The sequence below is a fragment of the Hipposideros armiger genome, unplaced genomic scaffold, assembly GCF_001890085.2.
Source record: "Hipposideros armiger isolate ML-2016 unplaced genomic scaffold, ASM189008v1 scaffold_116, whole genome shotgun sequence".
Lineage (NCBI taxonomy): Eukaryota > Metazoa > Chordata > Mammalia > Chiroptera > Hipposideridae > Hipposideros > Hipposideros armiger.
In genome coordinates this window covers 1,131,266-1,151,750 of record NW_017731466.1, presented here as the reverse complement: position 1 = coordinate 1,151,750, position 20,485 = coordinate 1,131,266, and the positions used below count along the sequence as shown (strand labels likewise).

At 45.1% G+C, this 20,485-nt stretch overlaps 1 protein-coding gene across 4 annotated transcripts in view; it reads right to left on the bottom strand.

Moving 5' to 3' along the window:
• Window positions 1-2,568: 2,568 nt before the first annotated feature.
• The window catches only part of VIT (vitrin), a 99,493-nt gene continuing 81,576 nt past the window's right edge, over window positions 2,569-20,485 (bottom strand). For all 4 annotated transcript variants that reach the window (XM_019647771.1, XM_019647770.1, XM_019647773.1 and 1 more), the window contains 4 exons: window positions 11,065-11,168; window positions 8,141-8,367; window positions 6,060-6,573; window positions 2,569-3,168 (listed from right to left, as the gene is read on the bottom strand). In XM_019647771.1, the coding sequence (XP_019503316.1) occupies window positions 2,990-3,168; window positions 6,060-6,573; window positions 8,141-8,367; window positions 11,065-11,168 (1,024 nt within the window). In that variant the 3' untranslated portion in view covers window positions 2,569-2,989. The remainder of the gene's footprint in view (window positions 3,169-6,059; window positions 6,574-8,140; window positions 8,368-11,064; window positions 11,169-20,485) is intronic.

Here is a 20,485-nt window from a genome sequence, read left to right as displayed (position 1 = left end):
GATATTTACATTACAATTCACAACAGTAGCAAAATTACAGTTATAGAGTAGCAACGAAAATAATTTTATGGATGGGGGTCACCACAACATGAGGAACTGTATTAAGAGGTCGCAGCATTAGGAAGGTTGAGAACCGCTGACATATATGATTCTGATGATATAGCCTCTGAGCACCTTAACCACCTCATTTCTCATGATGCTTTCCTCCAAACGCAAATATCTATTGACAACATATAGACAACAAGCCCATTTGAGGAGGTTTCATTTATCTTCAAAATCATAATATCTAATAACTAGGGTGACCATATAATTTATTTTCAAATCTGAGACAATTTTGTGAATTTTGTAAATCATTACAATTATATTATTTTTGGAAATATTTACTTATTGATGACAAATTGGTTTTATATTAAGGCCCCTATAAAATAATTGTATTCCAAAACTATTTCCAAAAGAAAATTTTTCTTAAAAAAATTAAATTGTGTATGTGAAGTGACACTGAAAAAACTCCTTTATATCAATTATCTACACATTCAAAAAGTATAGGCAAAATAATTATTCCTAGTACTTATTTAAATTCTTTAGTTTCTTAGTGGAATTTGTCACTAATAGTGTATCACTGGTATCTTTGAAATCAAAAAAGAATTTCCATTTTGAAAATAGTTTTTGTATTTAAAATTTTTTTTGGAAGATTTTATTGGGGAATTAAGGAAGGGGTACACTGTTGGGGAATTGGGGAAGGGTAACAGCCAAGTTGTTGTCTTTCAATCTTAGTTGTGGAGGGTGCAGCTAGCTTAGATCCAAGTCCAGTTGCCATCCGGCCACCCGTCGGCAGCTTAGGGCAGCTCAGCTCAAGGTGCCATGTTCAATCTTAGTTCCAGGTGGCCACCATCCCATGCGGGAGTCGAACCAGAAACCTTGTTGTTAGGAGCATGTGCTCTCACCAGCTGAGCCATCCTGCCACCTGTTTGCAGCTCAGTGGCAGCTCAGCTTGGGCACAGCTCACTGGCCCATGTGGGAATCGAACCGGGGACCCTGTTGCTCAGCGCTTGCGCTCTTAACCAACTGAGCCACTCGGCCAGCCCTGTATTTTAAATTTTTTGAGCATATTTGTTTGCAATTGCCTTCAAAGTAAAATTTGTGGTTAATAAGTTTAAAATTGCTGACACATTTAATTGATTCTTTTCTATAGATCACAACATTTTTAATTGATGATATATTCTCTCCAAGTCCTGAGTGATTTGGTAAGCTCTATGAAAATTCTGCTAAATAGATGATATCTTCAATTCAACTTTTTTTATGTAAATCTTTTGTCCCAAGCATTGACACAGTTGCTGTCTTTTTGTCTTCATTCAGAGTAGCATTGTTCAACACACATTTTCACAAAAACTAACTTGTCAAATAAGTCATCTCTGTGTATGATTCTTTTTTTTTTTTAAAGATTTTATTGGGGAATTGGGGGAGGAGAACAGCATTGAGGAATTGGGGAAGGGGAACAGACAATTGCTGTCTTTTTGTTCTTCAGTCTAGTTGTGGAGGACATCACTTCACTAGCCCATGTTGGTATTATCATTGCGCTTTTACAGGTGAGGCAGTCGCTCACCGGCCATTGGATGGCCACTCATGGCAGCTCACGAAAGCTCACGCCTGCTGCTGGCCAGCCTCACTACAGCCTATGCCGTCACCAGCGACTCACAGCAGCCCAGCTCCAGGTTGAGCTGTTGTTCACCATCTTAGCTGTAGAGGGTGCAGCGTCATTGGCCCTAATGTGGGATCTGAACCGGGGCCTTGCTGCTCAGAGCTGGTGTCCCATGCCAACTCTTAACCAACGCGCCACTCAGCCAGCCCTGTATGATTCTTTTAAATGTTTCCTAATTGCACATGTCTTTCACATCCTAACACATGAGTTTTTGGCAGAGGCTGGAAATAAAAAGAGTTCAACCAAACCCACCCTGGCTTCTTTTAATGCAACCATTAATAATATCTAGTTAGCAAAGGAAAAACCCAGGACAAATGCTAAACTGGATGGGCTCCACAACAACAGGCATAAGCAGGGGCTCTCCCAGGAAACATCAATAACAGTGAGTGCTCAGAGGTAGCTCAGTAATTCTCAATCCTGGCAGCATTTCGACATCACCAGAGAGCTCTACAAACATGCCAAGGTCAGGCTTCTTTCCCAGAGGCTCAGGTTTCGCTGGTATTGGGACAGGACCTGGGAACCAGCATTTTCGTCTCCATGTGATTCTAATGTGCAGCTTGGGCTGACAGCGTGTGTACTAGCCTAGTGCACCACTTTTAAGCCAGGTCTGTTTGGTTCTCCAGAGCCATTCCCCTGCTGCTCCTAAAGCTAGAAGTTAGGAAATGGTGATTCAGATAAGAGAAAAGAAGGAGGTAAATCAGGAGCAGCTATGCTGCTGCCACATTTCCTCTGCACCCCCGTGTGTGTCGTCACCTCCGGCCAGCAGTGAGTGCCCAGCAAGTGCTCCAGGAAACAAAAAGAGCAGAGGGTGGCCCTGCCACAAGTTCTATGACCACTGCCCATGACACAGTCAGAATGATCACGTGTAATCCTTTTAAATATTTAATTAAGCAACTCCTGTATTGTCATGACAAAAATGAAACTTGTTGAGGGTTACAGAATTCTGATGAGAAATAAAAATTTTAAAAAAACCAACAACAATCTCACGAAAGCTTTGGATAAGCCTGTTATCAGTGCTGTACTCTATTCTGAATAGTTATTTTGAAAGCAATCGTCAAAATGTAAAATCCCCAGCACCCTCCAAAGGATGTATCACTTCAGCTCGTTCTACAAATTTATGAGCATCTTTCTAACTCCAAGCTTTGAAGTATGAAAAGCCACACTGGCAAAGCATAATAATACATCATTCCCCAAGCCCTGCGTGCCTTGCTGCCCCATGATGCATTGGGTGTTTTCCCAGAGCCAGTCGGGAAAGCAGCATTTGCTGGTGCTTTTTTGCCTGCTCTTAATTCAGTTCCGAGGCTGTGAGTTGAACTCTGTACAAATGTTCTGGATGACCTTGGGGACAGATTTATAGAGGTTGTCAAACTCATCCACAAAGAAGGCGTGGTCCTTGGCTGGGTGAGAGGCGATGACTTCTAGCTCATCCTGTGCAGCCCAGGCAACACCGATTGCGTAGGTGATCACTCCTGTGGGGACAAAGTTTAGATGAAGCAAATGTGCCCAAGTAAAGGGGCTGCTAATGAATCCTTGACTTCCTGTTGCTCTGTTGGGAATGCCACCAAATCCAAAATAAAAAATGTGCCCCAAATCATGAACATCCGCTATGTACCAACAGAAACAAAATTAATATAGTTGGTGTCTCATAAGAGGGTATAGTCTTTTGAGTTGAAAAAAAAAAACCAGACAAAATGGAGCAAATGCATGATAAGAATTTCATATCCAGGGACAGCAAAAGGGATGATATTTTGGAACAAGTGAAATGTTTGGTGCCATACAGATCACACCACATGGCATTGGCCTGCTCTACCTGTGTGCCTAGCCAAACAAAATCTGAGCCTTAAATGCATCAAAAGTCAGTTCAAAGCCATTTTCACTAAAACAGTGGAATTGAGTTGCTTTAGGCTTGTGGGTGACTTTATAAGCCAAGTTCGTTCCCTGTGCAGGAACCCTTGCACACGGGTCTGGAGAGACAGCCACCGACATCTGCTCCAAAACCGCCATGAAGAAAGGGTTTCAAGGAAGTGACCAACAGTGCTGAATGCTGCAGGGAGGTCACAAAAGATGAAAACAAAAAAGTGCTCATTGGATTTAGAAAAAGTCAAAACAACACATTGGTAGCTTGGAGAGAGCAGTTTCAGAGGAGCAGATGCCCAAGAAACCCAAGGAATTGCTGTGAGTTGAGAGTGAAAAAGGAATAACAATGTAGGGACGCATGGAAAGCTAATCCTTGCCAGAAGTGTGCCCATAAAGGAGAGGAGGCAGGGGGTAATTGGAGCAGAACACAGGCCCAAAGAGAATTTTATTTTATTATTATTTTTTAGGAAAAGAGAGACTCGAGGATGTCTAGATGCAAATGGGATAGAGTATAAGGGAGCAAGATACCCCAGGAAGCAGAGGACAGATTCAGAGGCGGGGCATCTATTCTCAATGGAAAAACTGGGAGACGGCCTGGTGTACGCTTCTTGATTTGTGTTGGGGGCAGCTGGTCAGCAGGCACATGACCTTACTCTTCATGCCACGTTCATGCTGGCAAGAGAGGGGTGAGCAAGATGGCCATGCAGCAGAGGGCAGAGCCTGGGTATGGCCTTCCTGCCCAGGTGTCTCTTCCCCCAACTACCCACAGTGTCCTGTCCTGCTGCTTGGAGAGCCATCCACACCTCACATGGTTCTGATCTACACTCCTTTTAAACTGCGGCTCATTAACTGCATTTAAGCTTCCAGTCCCTTCTCTTACCGCTCTGGTGTCTTCTTTGAATATTGCCTACATTGGGAAGATCCAGCTTTGGTCCTGAAAACACTGGCAGTGGCAGAGTAACAGCTTTGCTGCAGAACAGGGCTGGCTTAGACTGACTCAGCCCACATTTCTGCTCAAAGAATGGAAAGGCTGCCCTCTTCCCACCCCAATAAAGACAATGCAAACAGTTAGAAATTTGGTTTTTCAGATCCTTGAGTTTACGCTTGTTGTAGAAGACCTTGTATGGGCAGTTCTGGCAGGGACACAATGCTCGTTGCCACCATGTAATTTGCATCTATTGGTCCTAGTTTCTTCGAGCTGCTCCTGACAGCCCTGATGGCGGCTCCCAGGACATCTCCTCCAGTCTGCACTTCTCCTGATGGGAAGGCCAAGGACACCCTCTGCGTGAAGCCCAGAAAGTGAGAGTGGAGCTGAACATGAGCTGGGGACAGATGTGTGGAGAAAGCAGGCGAGCCTCGGGCTTGTCGCTCACTTTGGAACTTTGGGCAGGTTGATTCTGAGCCTTAAACCATCTTCCTTTTGGTGACATGGGCCAAAGGGACACTGTGACTGTTGACACACAGGCCATCTAACATCCCACCATTACGAGTACGCCCCACGGGGGCAAACCACTGGGAAAGCTCTGCATGAACCTGGTGTCTGGTTACTTTGGTTTCTAGAAGCCAGACTGCTGGTTTGTTTTAAGGCTTGTTTGTTTATTTTTACCCCTCCTTGTTTCAGGAAAGATTAACAGCAGCTTCAAAGAATACTGAAAATCCTGCAAACTAACCCAAATTAAGAAGATGAAAGAAAACAGAAGAAAACAACCCCTGCCCTGAGTGAACCTTGTTCACTAGTACTTATCTATGGGTCTTTGGTGTTCATTGGCCACGTGGTTTACTTTTATTGTCATCATTACTGTTATTACTATCGTTTGGGGTTTTCTTCAGGTTGTACTTTCATGATATTTTCTGATATGAAAATATGTGATATTTTCACATAGATTCTATGAAAGAGACATTGAACGTGGCTGATTTTCTAAACATTTACAAAAATATATTGGGTTTTTTTTCCCCTCATGGTTTTAAACTTTCTGTTGCCCTCTTACAAATTTTTATATATGGAAATATCTCTTTAGATATTTTGAATGAAAATTTCTTTGAGGTCTCCTCCAAGCCCCCAACGCCTGGTTAGCAGTTGCTTACAAAAATAGTGCTTTTCTTTTAAAACATTAGTTTTCTTCCAATGTCTAACATAATTCGGTGGTCTTCACTAGAGATTAAAATAATGAGTCCAATCCCTTTTTAATGTGTCCCACCTTCCTATGCAATGACTCGCAGTGTAGGGTGTGAAGGAGGGTAGATGTTCCCTGTTGTCCGCAGGCCTTGGGTTTGTCACGACCCTGGAAAGTACCTTGGTGCTCCCTGCCTTGTTCCTTCTTTGTTGCTCAGAGGGGCCTGCAGTGTTTAACCACACCCCTCATCCCCTCCCTGTGGTTTTGAACATTCTATTAAGGGGTAGACAAAGCCGATGCACATAAAAGACAGCCCCTTCCTCCTCCCATTGGCCCGCCGAGCCACAGAGGGGCGCTCAGCGCCAGACGGGTCAGTAAGGCCGGCTTACCCTTGTGATGGGCAGCCATGGCCGGTATTCGGACGTCATCATAGGACCTCCCATCGGTGATGAGGATCATTAGCTTCCTCTTGTTGGGCTTGGACTTCTGGAAGAGCTGCTCCAGGGCGTAGTTGATAGCGGCCCCTGTGCTGGTCCCACCACTCCAGTAGCCCACCCTCTTGATGGCATTGAGGATATCTGGCTTGGTGCTGTACGCCTCGAACCCAAACTCCAGCCGCTGCTCGTAGGTGTACTGCACAGCCCCAATGCGTGTGTCTGTGTCTGAAATCTCAAACTCTTTGCTGAGGTTGGCCACCAACTGGAGAACTGTGCGAAAGTTGCCTGTTCCCACGCTGCTGGAGCCGTCGATCACAAAGCCGATGTCAGCTGAGTTGAAGCAGGTTTTGCTGCAGGCCAGTCGTTCCGTGTCGCAGACCCGCTTCACCAGGGGCTGCACGCTCTTGTGGAGGCTGAACCAGCTCTGCACACTGAGCGAGTAGAAGCCATTGGTCCTGCACACAGCCTGGAAGACAGAGGGAGGGACACTTGCCAAGGTCAGGGGTTAAATTCTCCTGTCTGTCACTGTTACCCTTGACCAGGGGAAGAAGCAAACAGGCTCTTGTTTCTGCACTAGCTACTTCTCCTACGGCTCTTTCTTCACCCAGTTAGGTGCTCGCTGGGGCAGAAACCCCTCACGTTATCTCTGGACTCACTCCTACTCCTTCAGCTGAGTCTCTGTTTAGTGGAGAGCCATCCGTTAAGCAAATCCAAAGGGAGAGGTGAAGCCCTGGTTATAACTCCCTATTTATGCCTCTGCAAATTCCTTGGTTCATTTGGGCTGGCAGCCAGCCATTAGATTGGCACTGGTAGGCACCAGCGCGTGAGAGGATTAAAGAAAGCTTTTGTCCTGATTGGGAAAACAAGCCGCATGCAAGAAATAGCTACAGAAATGTTTCCAGAGCATCCCTGTACCCAGTAATAAGAGAGTCTCTCATTAAACCCCCACCTTCATCCTACAAGTTGGAATTATAACCCCCTGTTATAAAGGAATGAACCAAGGGCCAGCTGGGAAGGGAGATCCCTGAGTCCCTGAGACTGGAACACAGCTCTCGCTGCCTTTAAAACCCAAGCACTCTCTTCCAGACAACCCTGCCTCTGGGCAAATATGAATATTTATTTACTTGTGTCCAAGCTTGTTCCAGAAAAAAATGTAAGGCGACTGTAAATCAACACTGAGCTACTGGTTGGTGTTCTCCCGGAAAGGACTGGGCTAGTGTTTCCTCCTTGCTGTTGTCTCTCCAGGGGTCACAGAGAGGATCACAGACCTGATGACTCCAGATGAACTTGTATAATTAAAAAATTATTTTAAAACAAGAAATGACTTTAAAAATGTCCTAGGAAATATTCTTGAATTGGTTTATAGAAACCTCAGTGTGGTTTACAGGACTTTCCATGGACTAGATGACATGTGACAGGAGTGTTGAGGCTGAGCTGAATGCTAGCTGATGGATGGAGAGGAGGGATTCCCACGAGCCAGCCTTAGTAAAGTCATGATGGAGGAGGCAGCAGTGGTGCTGGGCATGGCCAGGACACCAGTGGCTGGAGCATAGGGCCTGTGTGGGGGTCACAGTAGGTGGCCAGGAGCAGTGTTTGAGAACATGATCTCCCTGACCTGGTTCAATACCACCCTTTCCTTGTTTATTAGATTGGTGAATTTGCAGTGTGTGTGCATACACGCACATGTGTGAGCGAATGTGTGTGTGCCTATGTGTATGCTCGCATGAAGGCTCACTGGGCGGCCTGTTGAGGTCTTTTGTGCTGTAACAGGAGCCTGGTAGAGCCTCTGTGTGAGACCCTGGGGACACTGCTCCTCCCAGGTGCTGGCCTCAGTTCACCAGCTGCCTGTGTGGTTTTGCTTTGAGAGGGTAATTTCAGGTTCCAGATGTCCCTGTCCCTCACTGGAGGCCCTCCTGCCTAGAAGTGAGCTTCACACCCGTTTGAAGAAATGAGAAACTCGCCTGGGTGTCTGTTACAACTTTGCAAAGCGCAGGGCATCCTTACGTTGGGTGGATCTCCCTGCAGCTCCATACCTTGTTTGCAAAGTTGGGCTCCATCATGTACTGCTTCTCAGTTTCAACGGCACCTTCAATGGTGATGAAGAAAATGTTGATTCCTGACTCTCTTGCAACCCTGGAAGCCTCCTCTACCTTGTCCGTGGGCCAGCCGTCCACCATCACCACTGCGACATTGGGAGCACTGCCTCTGTTTCCATTGGCTTTGGAGAAGAAGTTCTTGGTCACCGAGGAGATGGCCCGGCCTGGAAGGAAAAGGAAACTCATGCATGATTATGGAGTGATTCTGCCAATTATAATTATAGGAATACATTGTAGCAGCAAGAAGAGATCCAGAAACACACTCCCATTCCCTCCCTGTTTGTTTGTTTTTGTTTTGTTTTGTTTTTACCACATTAACTATTGTTAGGTGTATAATTCAGTGGTATTAAGTACATTCACAATGTTGTGCAACCGTCATCACTACCCATTTCCCTCGCTGGTTCACTTTAAGCCCTTAACTTCTAATTCTCTCATATTTAAAAACAAGTTTTAAGGACCAGCAAGCAGGTGAGAATTGACTTTCATGGAAACAAAAGGGTCCCTTCCCTGCCTGGGTGCTGGAACCCCGCCAAGCCGCTGAGCTGGCTCATATTGTCTCAGAGCATGGGGTGGGAGGAGTTGACCTTGAGTGACAGGAGCCTCTGCTTGGCCTCCTGCAGCTTGGGGTGAGCCAGGTGCTCCAGGAGGTGCTGGGTTGGAGGGCTGTATTCTGGGTTCAGTGGTATCTTTTGCTCAGTTCCATGCCAGGGGCACAGGTTTGGCTGACCAGGGAAGCCCTGCACCCACTAAGAGCTGAGATACTGTGTTTTAGACCTGGTTATGCCGCCCACTGGCTATGTGGCCCAGGTATATCACGCCACGTCTCTGTGCCTAGATCTCCATGGCAACAATATGCCTCGGCTGAGAGTAAGGGTTGTGAGGTTTAACAAAGCCTCCAGCATGCCTTTCCCAAGCACATGTGTCACACTGTCAAGGGCCTCAGGAAATGTTTCGAGTCAATTGGGGTGACCAATTGTCTCAGTTTGCCAGGACTTCCCCAGTTTTAGCATCGAAGGTCCATATGCTCCTGGAAAAACTGGGATTACTGGTCACCCTACAGCCAGCATAGATACATATAGTAAGGCAGGGCTGTTAACCTGGGTACTGCGAACCCCTGGGGCACTGGGGGTGTGTATCCATAAATCCCCTGAAAGTACACAATGTGTTGTGTGTATAAGCATCTATTTGTGTAGAAGGGTCATAGCTTTCAGGAGATTCTCAATCTAAATAAAAGTTAAGAACCACCTTCTTAAGACTTTAGGATTAATCTGATTACACTTAATGCTTTTCTGGTTTGGGCCAGCATCCTGGCTCCCTGGCTACTATAATCTTACCTGTTAAATGAAAGGATCAAATGGCCACCTACTCAGTGGCTGGATAAATGTCTTGGAAAACCCATGTGAACTGGCTGCATAGAACATAGTCGCTAAGGGAAAACCTTGGCTGCTGAGAACTGCTTTCAAAGCCAAGGCATAATTACCCGCAAGGTTCAAGACACCCAGCAGTCCCCTCTGGCTTAATGTTAGATGCCTGCAGACTGAGTACAAGGAGTCATAGAAGATCATCTTGACCTCTCTCAATCTTAAATTTGGAGGTCATGGTCAATTAGTGCTCAACACACATTCTGTCCACCTTCCAGCATGTCTTGAAAGCAGAGGCTGGAAGTCTGAAAATTACATTGTTGAGACACCCTCACCACCACAGTTCTGGATTTGTTTTGGTTTCATGAATTGATGCACACGCATGAGATTTAGAAGATGCATGTGAGGCAAAGACTGTACTTTTGATTCTGCTGTTTCTGCTGACAAGTATCTGTAGAGTTTGACTTCCCTGGGTCAGGGCTAGCGGAGGTGCCTATGTTTGGTCACCAGTTTTGTTGGCTGAGGTAACGCGCAGAACATCTGTTTTGTGGGTGTGAATGGTACAGGCAAGGCGAGGTTTTGGAGCTGGCATCTGTATCAGAAGCTTCCTGGTCCTGGCTGAAGCAGATTCCTGAAGATATTGTGGGGGCAGAATTGAGAAAGTGATTGCCTAATCTTGGAGCAGGCAGGTCCTTGGAGGTCTTCGGTCTGCAGGAAGCCTTTAGAAGCCATCTTTGGAAACTCAGGCTAGAGTTTATTTTCCTGTGTGTGCCCCATGCTGAGTAACTGTGGCTCACTTCTCCACTTCCTTGGACTCTGACGGTAGGAACAGGTTCCCTGGGAAGTAGATACTCAACCCTCCCTGTGCCCCCAAAGCCAGACACCATTTATAAATTAATACATTGGCATGGCTAACAGACAGCCCTTGAGCTTGGTTAGTGTGAAACTCTTTCTTAATGCCTAGTCACCTCTGAGTGAACTAATAAAATGGAGTTTCTGGGTCTGCCCAGCTGAGAACAAGACCTTGGACTTCTGGTACCCAACCTTCCCCTAAAGCTCAGACATCATTAGAGATAGCTCAAAGCAAAAAACATGTGTCTCCTTGTATAGTCATCACTATAACAGGAGCTGATTGGAATAAGATTCCCAAGGGGTACTGTGAAGCTTCCTGAATGAAACTGGTTATGAAGTTCAGTGTTAAATAGTTGATGATTGTAGACCAATCAGGACACAGTAACAATAGCAGTCCTGCTTGTCCTGAAGAAAGCTGCTTCCCCCAGGAACCACGCGTGCTAGAACTCTCCAGTATATGTGTGATAATGGTTCTTGCCCCCGGCATCCATGACAATACTTCAGAAAAGACACAGATATTGTGTGAGTCGTTTCTTGATGGATTGTGATTTTTTCCCCCTCTTTCTATATCCAACATTGGAAGACAATCACATAGCAAGAGAACCACGGTAGCAAGATAGAATGATCTGAACCCAATTGATCACATACCTGCATTAGACAGCCCTCCTCTCTGGGTAATTTTCTCTATGGCTGCTTTCACATCTTGGGAATTCATATGAGTCTTGAGGTTAAACTGGGTAGCAGGGTTGTCCCTGAAGAGTGAGAACAAGAAATAAAAATTAGGTGGGAAGTCATTACCTTTTGGAGGAAAGCAGAAATCACAGTCGATTTCTTTTATGTACACATAGGATAAAAGCTGCTTCAAAGCCTTAAGCTTTGGCTTATAAAATGCCCCACTGTAGACAGAAGTAATGGTGAGTGGGAGGACTGGGCTTCTCCACAGTGTGTGTAGAGGGAAACGGGCTGGTTCAGGCTTCAGAAGGTGTGGGTTCTAGTTTTGACAGTGCCATTTCCTAGATGTGTGACCTTGAAAAGTCATTTAACTTCTCTGGGCTTCAGTTTCCTCATCTAGGTAAAAATAAAGACCACAACATCCATGTGCTAAAGAGCAGGACTGTTGTCAAGTGGGATTTTGCAAATATAAGGATGTCCCCAGGCTGCCCCAGACCCTCCTCTCCAGGAAGAAAATCTCAGCTGTAAGCCACTTCCTGGGTTACGCTTCACACTGGAATTGTACCTCAATAGTGGTGTCAAGCAAAAGACATACTTCATCTTTTTCATTTTGTGGCTCCAGTGACTGGGTGAGAATATTCAAATCTCACCCAGAAGGCTGCCATCTCTTTTACTGAAGCCTGAAAAAGATTTGTGGGAGAGGAGCTGGAATGAATTAAGTAGAGAAACAGAAAGAGAATCCTTCTGTAGAGAGGCATCTCCTTGGGGAAACCGTGAGAACAGGCTCGGGAGCAGCTGAGCAGAGGGTGTGGAAAATCTGTGATGAGCAGATGGAAAATGTGTAGGGTGGAATGAGGGTGCTGCCGGGTGGATGTGTGTGCCCTCAGCCAGGATGAAGTGCGCATGTGCAGTAAAATCCCATCTCGTGAAGCGCTGACACTCAGCCATCGGCAAGGCTTGGTGGGAAAGTGACCTCTCTGGTCACACGGGCTCTTCTCCAGAAGAGCCTACACTTGGTTCAGTGCTCTGATGCTGCCATCTTGAAATTCTTAATAAGTTTTGAATAAGGGTCCCTGCAAATTTTGTGGCTTGTTCCCGGATGCAGGTTACTACATCCCCAAGGAGAGAGAGAAGGAGGCTTTTAAAAGCAGCCTTCCCACAAATACCAGGAGTGATTCCAGGAAGAAGCAGCTCTAGGCAATTTCAGGTGGGAATTCCAAGGGCGGCTACCCTGGAGTCCTAGCAAGTTCTTTGGAGGACCTGGCAGTGAAGTCACCAGGAGGCAGTCCCCAGGACCTGAGAGGAAACATCATCTGCCCCACTCCCTTCCTCCATTGCTCTGTCCCTATTTCCTGACCTTCTTAGCTATCTCAAGTTGATCTACATCAGATGAGAACTTGTAAAGAGTCTGGAAAGATGCCCCTCTGTCTTCCATCATATTAGCGAACATGAGAGGCATGGGCTGTTCTTAGACAAAACCCGAGCAGCTACCTTCAGGGAAGACAAAGAAAAGTTTAAAAAAAGCTCAACCAAGGTGGATGTTGGGGCAAAACCCAACCAGGTGAAATGCCACCAGATGAAAACCAAGTTGTAGTTTAGGATTAAACAACAATAAGCGAACAAGAACAAAGCAAACTGTGGAATAGAGAAACGTGGGCATTCGGCTGACTTGACCTTCCTGTCAACCTACAGTGTGAAGCCTTGTGAACTGAGCTGCGGGAACACAAGCCACCTGCAGGTCCCAGGGAGGAGCAATCACAGTGACATCGCTCTGTCGCATTCACGGTTATATTCTTTCCCTCTGGGCACAAGAGCTTGCAGGTTCATATTCTTACAGACCAATTTCAGTAAATGCTTTACTTGCCTCCTAGCCATCAGGGCTCCAAACCTGGGCTCCGTCTTTCCTTACTCACTCATAGGACCCATCATTACCTGTCAGTCAAATCCCAGGAGTTCCTTTAGAAACTATCATTCACTTTTATTCCCTCCTCTGTATTTCTATGGCAACTCTCTGAGTTCAGGCCCCCTTACTTCTGGCTGGTTCTATAAGAATCTCGATGTTGGTCTCTGCAATGCCACTTGTATGCGAATCCGCTAGAGAACGCATCCTCATGTTCAGCCCTGACTGTAAAATCCCTCTGCTCAAAAATCATCAGAGGCTGCCACTGTTAAACCTCCTATTTTGGCTTTGAAAGCCCATCCATAATTTAATTCCAATTTATCATATTCACACTGTTTCTCTCTCCGTCTCTCTCTGTCTCTCTAACTATATTCAGAATGGGCTGCTTGCTATTTACTTGTTTTCTAGCTTGGTTCTTTTGCTCATCAGTTCCCTCATCTGGAATTGTGCCCGCCCTCCATGCTCCAGCTGCCTGTCTCCCTGACCCCAGCCCCAGCCGAAAACCTCTGTGCCTGACTCAGCTTTCTCTAACCCGCAACATCTTGCATGGTGTGTGGCACCTGCAGGTACTCTTTCTTCTTCCTTTTTCTGTCCATCTCTACCTCTGAAAGCTGATGTTCCCCAGGGTGCCTCTCTATCATGTGTCTCTCATTCATGTATGCACTTCCCTGGGAGATATCATCAACTTCAGCGACCACTCACATGCCAACAGCTGTCTTGTGCATCCTGGAATATGGTTGGTCCTCTCTCTTGAACCCCAGATGTACGCACACTGACTTCCATACACCTCCATCTGGAATGCACCCTGTGGTACCTGGGGGTGGTTCACTGACACCTCAGGCTTGATATTTCTAAAACGAAACTCATTTATTTTCCAAACATGCTCCACCCAACCACTCCTATTCCCTTCTGCAGTCCCTTGTCTGGCTCATTCAAGTCATCATTAAGTGTCAGTATGCATTCTTGACACCCTCTGACACCTTCTTCATCAAATGCTATATCCTGTCAGATCAGCCTCTTAAATATCTCTTGTATATCTCCCATCCTTTCTATCCTGGATTTGGACTTCCATCTTCTATTTCTTCAACTATTGCTATAGCTTCCTCCCTGGTCTTCCTGTACCCAGAGTGGGCTCTGCAGAGGTTGTTTTATCCAATAGGCTGTAAGTGCTTAACAGAGGCAGGTTTACCAGGAAGACAATGATGCCTCTTCTAAAGGGCCCAATTTTGTGTTTATAACTTTGTTATTTTTCTTAGAAGAGCCCCCAAATTGCATAAGTTTCAGGGTCCCTAAAGTCTGGATCTTCCCTTGGTGACCAAGGAATATGAACTTTTTCAAAGCCTAAAAAAAGTTGAAACAAACAACACAATATTGGCTATAAAATTTTAAAAAAATGCAAAACTGACCCTGACAATCATAAATATGTAATTGTCTACCAAACATAACATCATATATACTTCATTAGTTGTGAAATTTTTAACTCATAAAGCTTTAATTACAGTTGAAAATGATTTTTGGGGTGGATTTTTCTCACTTTGCAAGGTTTCCTGACGATTGTGAAGAAATCATAGCTAATCATAAATCGTAAGTATTGCTCATAGACAAATAATTTAAAAGGCAAAAATGTAAAATTTTTTTTCAAAAATTTTTACAGAAAAAAGGTATTTAAATGTGGAAACGAGTCACCTGGTCACATCCATGTTGTCCCCCCAGAACCCTGTACAGGAGGCTATCTTCATGTTGATCGCTTTGTAGAGCGATCGTTGATTACCTGTCTTTTTCCCATACTACATACACAGTGGAGTCTCTGCTATTTTTGATAGCTCTGTAAAGTCACCGCAAACATCAGATTAGTAAATACTGAGCCATTGCTCCTAGGGGAACCATGGGGTCAGGCTCCTGTGGGCCTCTGGTCACAACACATCAATAGATCGATACATAAACTTGATTTATGTATACTTCTCTCTGAAGACACCTAATTTAATGTTTCTTATAAATAATTAATTTCATGCACTATTTCTGGATAAGAAAACACTAGCTGGGAAGGGTTTAACATTTTCCTGACTCTGGCTAATATTATCATACATTGCCTTGGCTTCCAACCCCACAATGCTATCCACTATGTTGGGGTTTTCTTTTAAAGAAATCAGCTGTCATTTCATGAATTCATGAGTTCAGCCACTTTTCCATACCGTCAACATGTACTATAGATATTACTTTAGCATTTTGCAGAGCAGACATATATGCAGATCAGCAAACTTCCTGCCTTTTCCTGAATGTGTCCAATCATGGATTCATTAACATTGAACTCATGACCAACACCATTATAACTCATGCTTAATGGCAACTTACCTAAAACTTGTAATTTCCCCATAAGCACATCACAACCTTTTGCCCTTAGAACACTAGGCTGCATTTCAACAGTGTACTAGGGAGGCCATTTTATTTGTTTAGTTTTAAAAATGGAGACATATTTACCATATCACATTGTATTAGCTGTAGGTGTACAACCTGTATATGTTGTGAAATGATGACTAGAGTAAGTGAATTAACATCCATCACCACGCATAGTTGCCATTAAGATCTACTCTCTTTGCAACTTTGAAATCTACACTGCAGCATTGTTAAGGATCATCACCATGCCATACATTACAAATCCAGGACTTATTTATTTTGTAACTGAAAGTTTCTACCTTTTGACCACTTCATTTGGGGCCATTTCATTTGGGACCATTTAAAATAGTGAAATCACCGACAAACAGCACAGAAATATGAAGAATGTGGCACTAAACAGACTGTGAGAAGCATACTTGTTTCCAGTATGCGAGCTGCAACAGGAGAGCAGACCACTGCTTTGTTTGACCTCAACTGGGAATGTGTGTTTGTGTTAAGGGACTCAAAACGTCCCCACTCTGTGCATATCGACAAATGACTGCAAATGTGCCACGGGTAATTGATTTTGAAGTTGCAAATAAATTTTAGTAAGTAGGTGGATTTGCAAATATGGAATCTGCAAATTATGAAGATCAACTTTAACCTACTAGAGGAGAGACCCTGTGCCCTAGTCTTTCCGATCTCTAGTGCTCAGCATACAGGGGCTAAGAGATAAGCGCGGAATAAAGAAATGAAGCAAGCAAGCTCAGATGTCCTCCCCGTCTTGGATCATCCCAGGTGGACGGGAACAGTCTCCCTCTGTTACATCACAGAGGTAGACAAATCCATCTTCAGAGTCAGACAGATGAGCTATTCATCTACCCAATGAAGGGATGCTTTTCATTTTATTTAATGTTATTTTTTCTAAAAATATTGCCTCTCAAACTAGATGGTGAAGTCCCGAAGAACAGAATCTCTAGCACATTTATTGACTTATTTTTTAATGGGTCGAAAGGTTGGATCAGAGGACCTTGGAAGCTCTGTCCAGGTGCTAAATTTATGATTAGGGGCAAAACTGCGGCGCTCATCCCCCAAGGGACTTATAGGCAAATGTAACCAAACCACTTAGATGAATTTGACATCATTATCCCTTGCAAATAGCATAGTGCTTAATACTTGGGAAACACTCAATAAATCTTTGTTAAGTGGTAATGTAGTTAAATCGTAAGAATGAATGCTCAGTCTTTCACCTGAGGACTGGGGCTGCTCTCAGTAACAGAGGACATGGAGTCCTCATATGTGTCCTTTCTCAGGATATATGGGTTAGTGGCCTGACACCCTAGCCTGGCTACTTTTCAGAGATAGAGACTATTAAGTTCAAGGAGGTATGCCACTACATTTTTATGTAAACAACCTTTTAATTTGTAATTTTATTACAAGACCTCATTAAAAGGAAAACATTTTTTTCTCAGCAATCGCAAAGCTTTCCTTTGAAAATAATAGAAAAATATAAACAAAGAGGTTTATAGCTCAAGGAGAACATATAAAATTGTTTTATGTTTGGAAGAAGAGTTAGGACTAATGAAAAGACATTATGGAGAGCCAGAATTCGGCTGTGCACGTGTTCAAGAAGAGAGAACACCTGTGGAAAATGGGCACAGGTGATTCCTAGGAAGGCTTGGGGCCTGAGGGTAGGGAATTGCGGCTGATCATCAGTGTTGCCAGACCTCCCTGACGGTCAGACTCACCTGAGGCACTTTTTAAGCTGTGTAAGTTAGCGGGCCTCCTTCTGGAAGAAACTCAGTTCATTAGGTCTGGGTTGGGGTCTGGAAATGTTTTTCTTAGACAAGGGGTCCAGGTGAACCTTATCCTCAGGAACATTTGGGAAACCCTGGATTCTAGAGGACCTCTAAAGCCCTTTTAATCTTAAGGCGTCCATTCAGTTAAAGTCCCAGTCTATTGGTTTTCCCCATAACACTTGCAGTCACATGAAATGAGCCTCTCAAATGAGTTTTGTGCTAGTAGAGACATAACAACCAACCATATTCCCTATGGCAAAACGCTTTCAAAACTGTTTCCTTCAAAAAGCCATCACCTTAAGATTATAATAAAATGACCTAATTATATTTAATTGAGCCTTTTAACTTTCTTAATGGCTAAAATGTGATGATTCATGGACTTAGTTAATGAAATGACCTGTGCCTGTGACATCAGGAGGACGGTCTAGGGCAGCGGTTCTCAGCCTGTGGGTCGCGACCCCTTTGGGGGTCGAATGACCCTTTCACAGGGGTTGCTGGGTACTCGTATGTGGGCGTATCTGCATGTGGGCCTGGAGACGGATAGAGGAGTGGTGTCTCGGTTCCTAAGACGATCGAAAATATGTTTTCCGATGGTCTTAGGCGACCCCTGTGAAAGGTTGAGAACCGCTGTTCTAGGGTGACTCTGGTTGCCAAAGGTTATGCTGGTGGCTACAGGTTGGGTGGCAGGCTTGTCCCTGGAGGGCAGTGCCTGGCTCAGAAAGAAAATGATTCTGCCCCAAATCCCTTCAGAGGGCTGAGCATCTATGTCCAACCCAGTGGCCCCCTTTGAAAAGGCACTGGCCTTTCTCACATTTCCTAGGATTAGAGATGGAGCAAGGGGTTTATAACCAAATTTCATTTATAGATGAGTGGTTTTTTTGTGTAATTAGCAACTGTAATTCCACCCATTCACCAGAAAGTTGTAAATTAACCTTCATCCCTCTTTCTGCTAACGGAAATGTGGACATGCAATGTGCTGATGACATAGGAGGAACCAATAGGCTCTCAGGCTTGCTGGTCTATAACCACATCACGGGGCTTGCTAAGTACTGGGACATGGAATGTCTTGGCAACAGAGTTTCCCAAAGTCAGACGTGCATCTGATCCCCTGGGGATCTTGTTAAAATGTACATTCTGATTCCGTAGGTCCGGAGCGAGGGCTGAGAGCCCGCCTTTTTAACAACCTCCCAGATGATGCTGTGGAGTATCCCTTTAAGTAGCCATGTCTTAGAGGATGCTGTAAGAATCAAGAAAATCAGCAGTGGAGCTGCCAGTGACAAGAGGAAGGGAGGAGAATACATAAGCCCAGAGCAGGGAAGACAAAAGCTGAGAAAAGTGGCGCTCTAGGCTGGTGACCTGGGAGAGAGGGAAGGGGCTGGGGGCACCGCATTCATTAGAGGAGGGCACAGGCCAAAGAGAATAGTTATGTCTTCCCTCTCTGCTTGCACAATAGAATCACCTGGGGAGCTCTAAAAATTAATGATGCCTGCGTCCCACACTAAGGAATTTTCATTTAATCGATCTGAGATTTGGTCTGGGCATTGGGATTTTCAAAAGCTCAAGTGGTTCTAATGTGCATTGGGGTGGCCATCTGCTTCTCTACGGATCTAGAGGTCTAGCGAGAATGATATGGGGGGAGAGAGGTGGGATAAGCCCTGTGAATATGTGATGGGAGTTCAAGGGGAACACTTGAGTAAGTGGTGGAAGTCAAGTGCCGTCCGTCCTTGTTTTATTGTACCTCCGGGAGAACTGCATGGTGGGGAATAGAAGAAGCGTAAGCTTTTTGTGCAAATTGTATTCACAGTTCACTCAGCCTTGAAACTGTGTCTCTGAGGAGTGTGGCTCAGGGCTCACCTGTCTGTCTCAGCGAGGACAGAAGTGACACAATGGGGTCTTTGCAAGTGCAAGTTGGCCCTGGAGAGCTCTTCCGGGCAGAAGATGGGATCCTGTTAGCTCTTGTTAAGGCAAAATAGACTGAGGGGGTGAACAAGAGTACTGAGCAGGAGCTGGAGGGACCTGTGTTTGCCAGGGGGCACTGCCACTCTGTATCTGGGATGCTGAGCTATCTCTTCCCCTCTCAGGGAGTTAGTGATTCTCAACCTTGGCTACAGATTGGAATTATAGATCAAAATATCAACTTCTGGGTGTTGGCCAGATTCTGGCTTACTAGGTCTGGGGTAAGGCCCCGGCTTCAGCATTTTTGAAAGCTCCCAGGAAATAGTGATGTGAAGTCCAGGGCCCGGCAGTACCTTCCTGCTCTGGTGGTCAGATTTACATCTCCTAGGCCCCTCCCTCTGTGTGTTAAGCCCCAGCTCCTCCCACTTCCTCCTTTGCTGAAGACCTAAGAGAGTGTGACAGAATGGTCCTCCCTGCGCGTGTATTTATTTCCTAGTTCTGCTGTAACAAATGACTACACACTTACTGTGGCTTAAGCAATACACACACACTTACTAGCTTATGGCTCTGGAGGTCAGAAGTCCAACATGGGTCTCGCTGGGCTACAGCTAAGGTGCTGTCAGGGCTGTCTTCCTTTGTGAAGGCTCTAGGGGAGATCAATTTTCTTGTTTTATCAGCTTCTAGAAGCCGCCTGCTTCTCTTGCTCATGGCCCCTTTCCTCCGTCTTCAAAGCCAGCGATTGCATCTCTCTGGTCATAGTCACATCACCTTCTAACTGACAATAGCTGGGAAAGGTTCCCTGCTTTTAAGAAGTCATGTGATTAGATCGGGACTTGGGACACCAGGATAATCTCCCCATCTCAGAGTCCCTAACTTTAATCACACCTACAGAATCCCTTCTGCCAAGCGAGGAAGCATATTCATAGGTTCCAGGGATTTGGACGTGGACAGGGCTATTACTCTGCCTACCATACCAGACCGGACACCTCACTTCTTCCCTCCACTCTGATTGGCCTGCACTTGTTGGCTCAGCTGATCCATGGCAGCCTCTGGGCATTCTTCCTGCTCTTTGGGGTCCAGAAGGGAGACTCAACTGAGTGCGTGACTGAGGGTCTTTAGTCTGGGGCTGAGAATTAAGAAGAGAAGGGAGTTGCAGCCCAACTCAGAGCGACTCCCTAAAACACAGGACAACTGTCATGGTACCATGAGCAAATAAAAGTCTATTTCATGTTTCCATGAAGAAACACCACCATTTTGCTTTATGCTATAACTGTTCTCCAATGTTGACATCCGAGGGTTGACTATAATGTTAAAAAAAAACCCAAAACAAAACATGTGCAATCCTGTTCCATTTATACTGAAATTAGGGACTAAAACGAAATCATACTGAAGGTCTAGACGGTGTTTAGACACTCTGGATCTGGTTGCA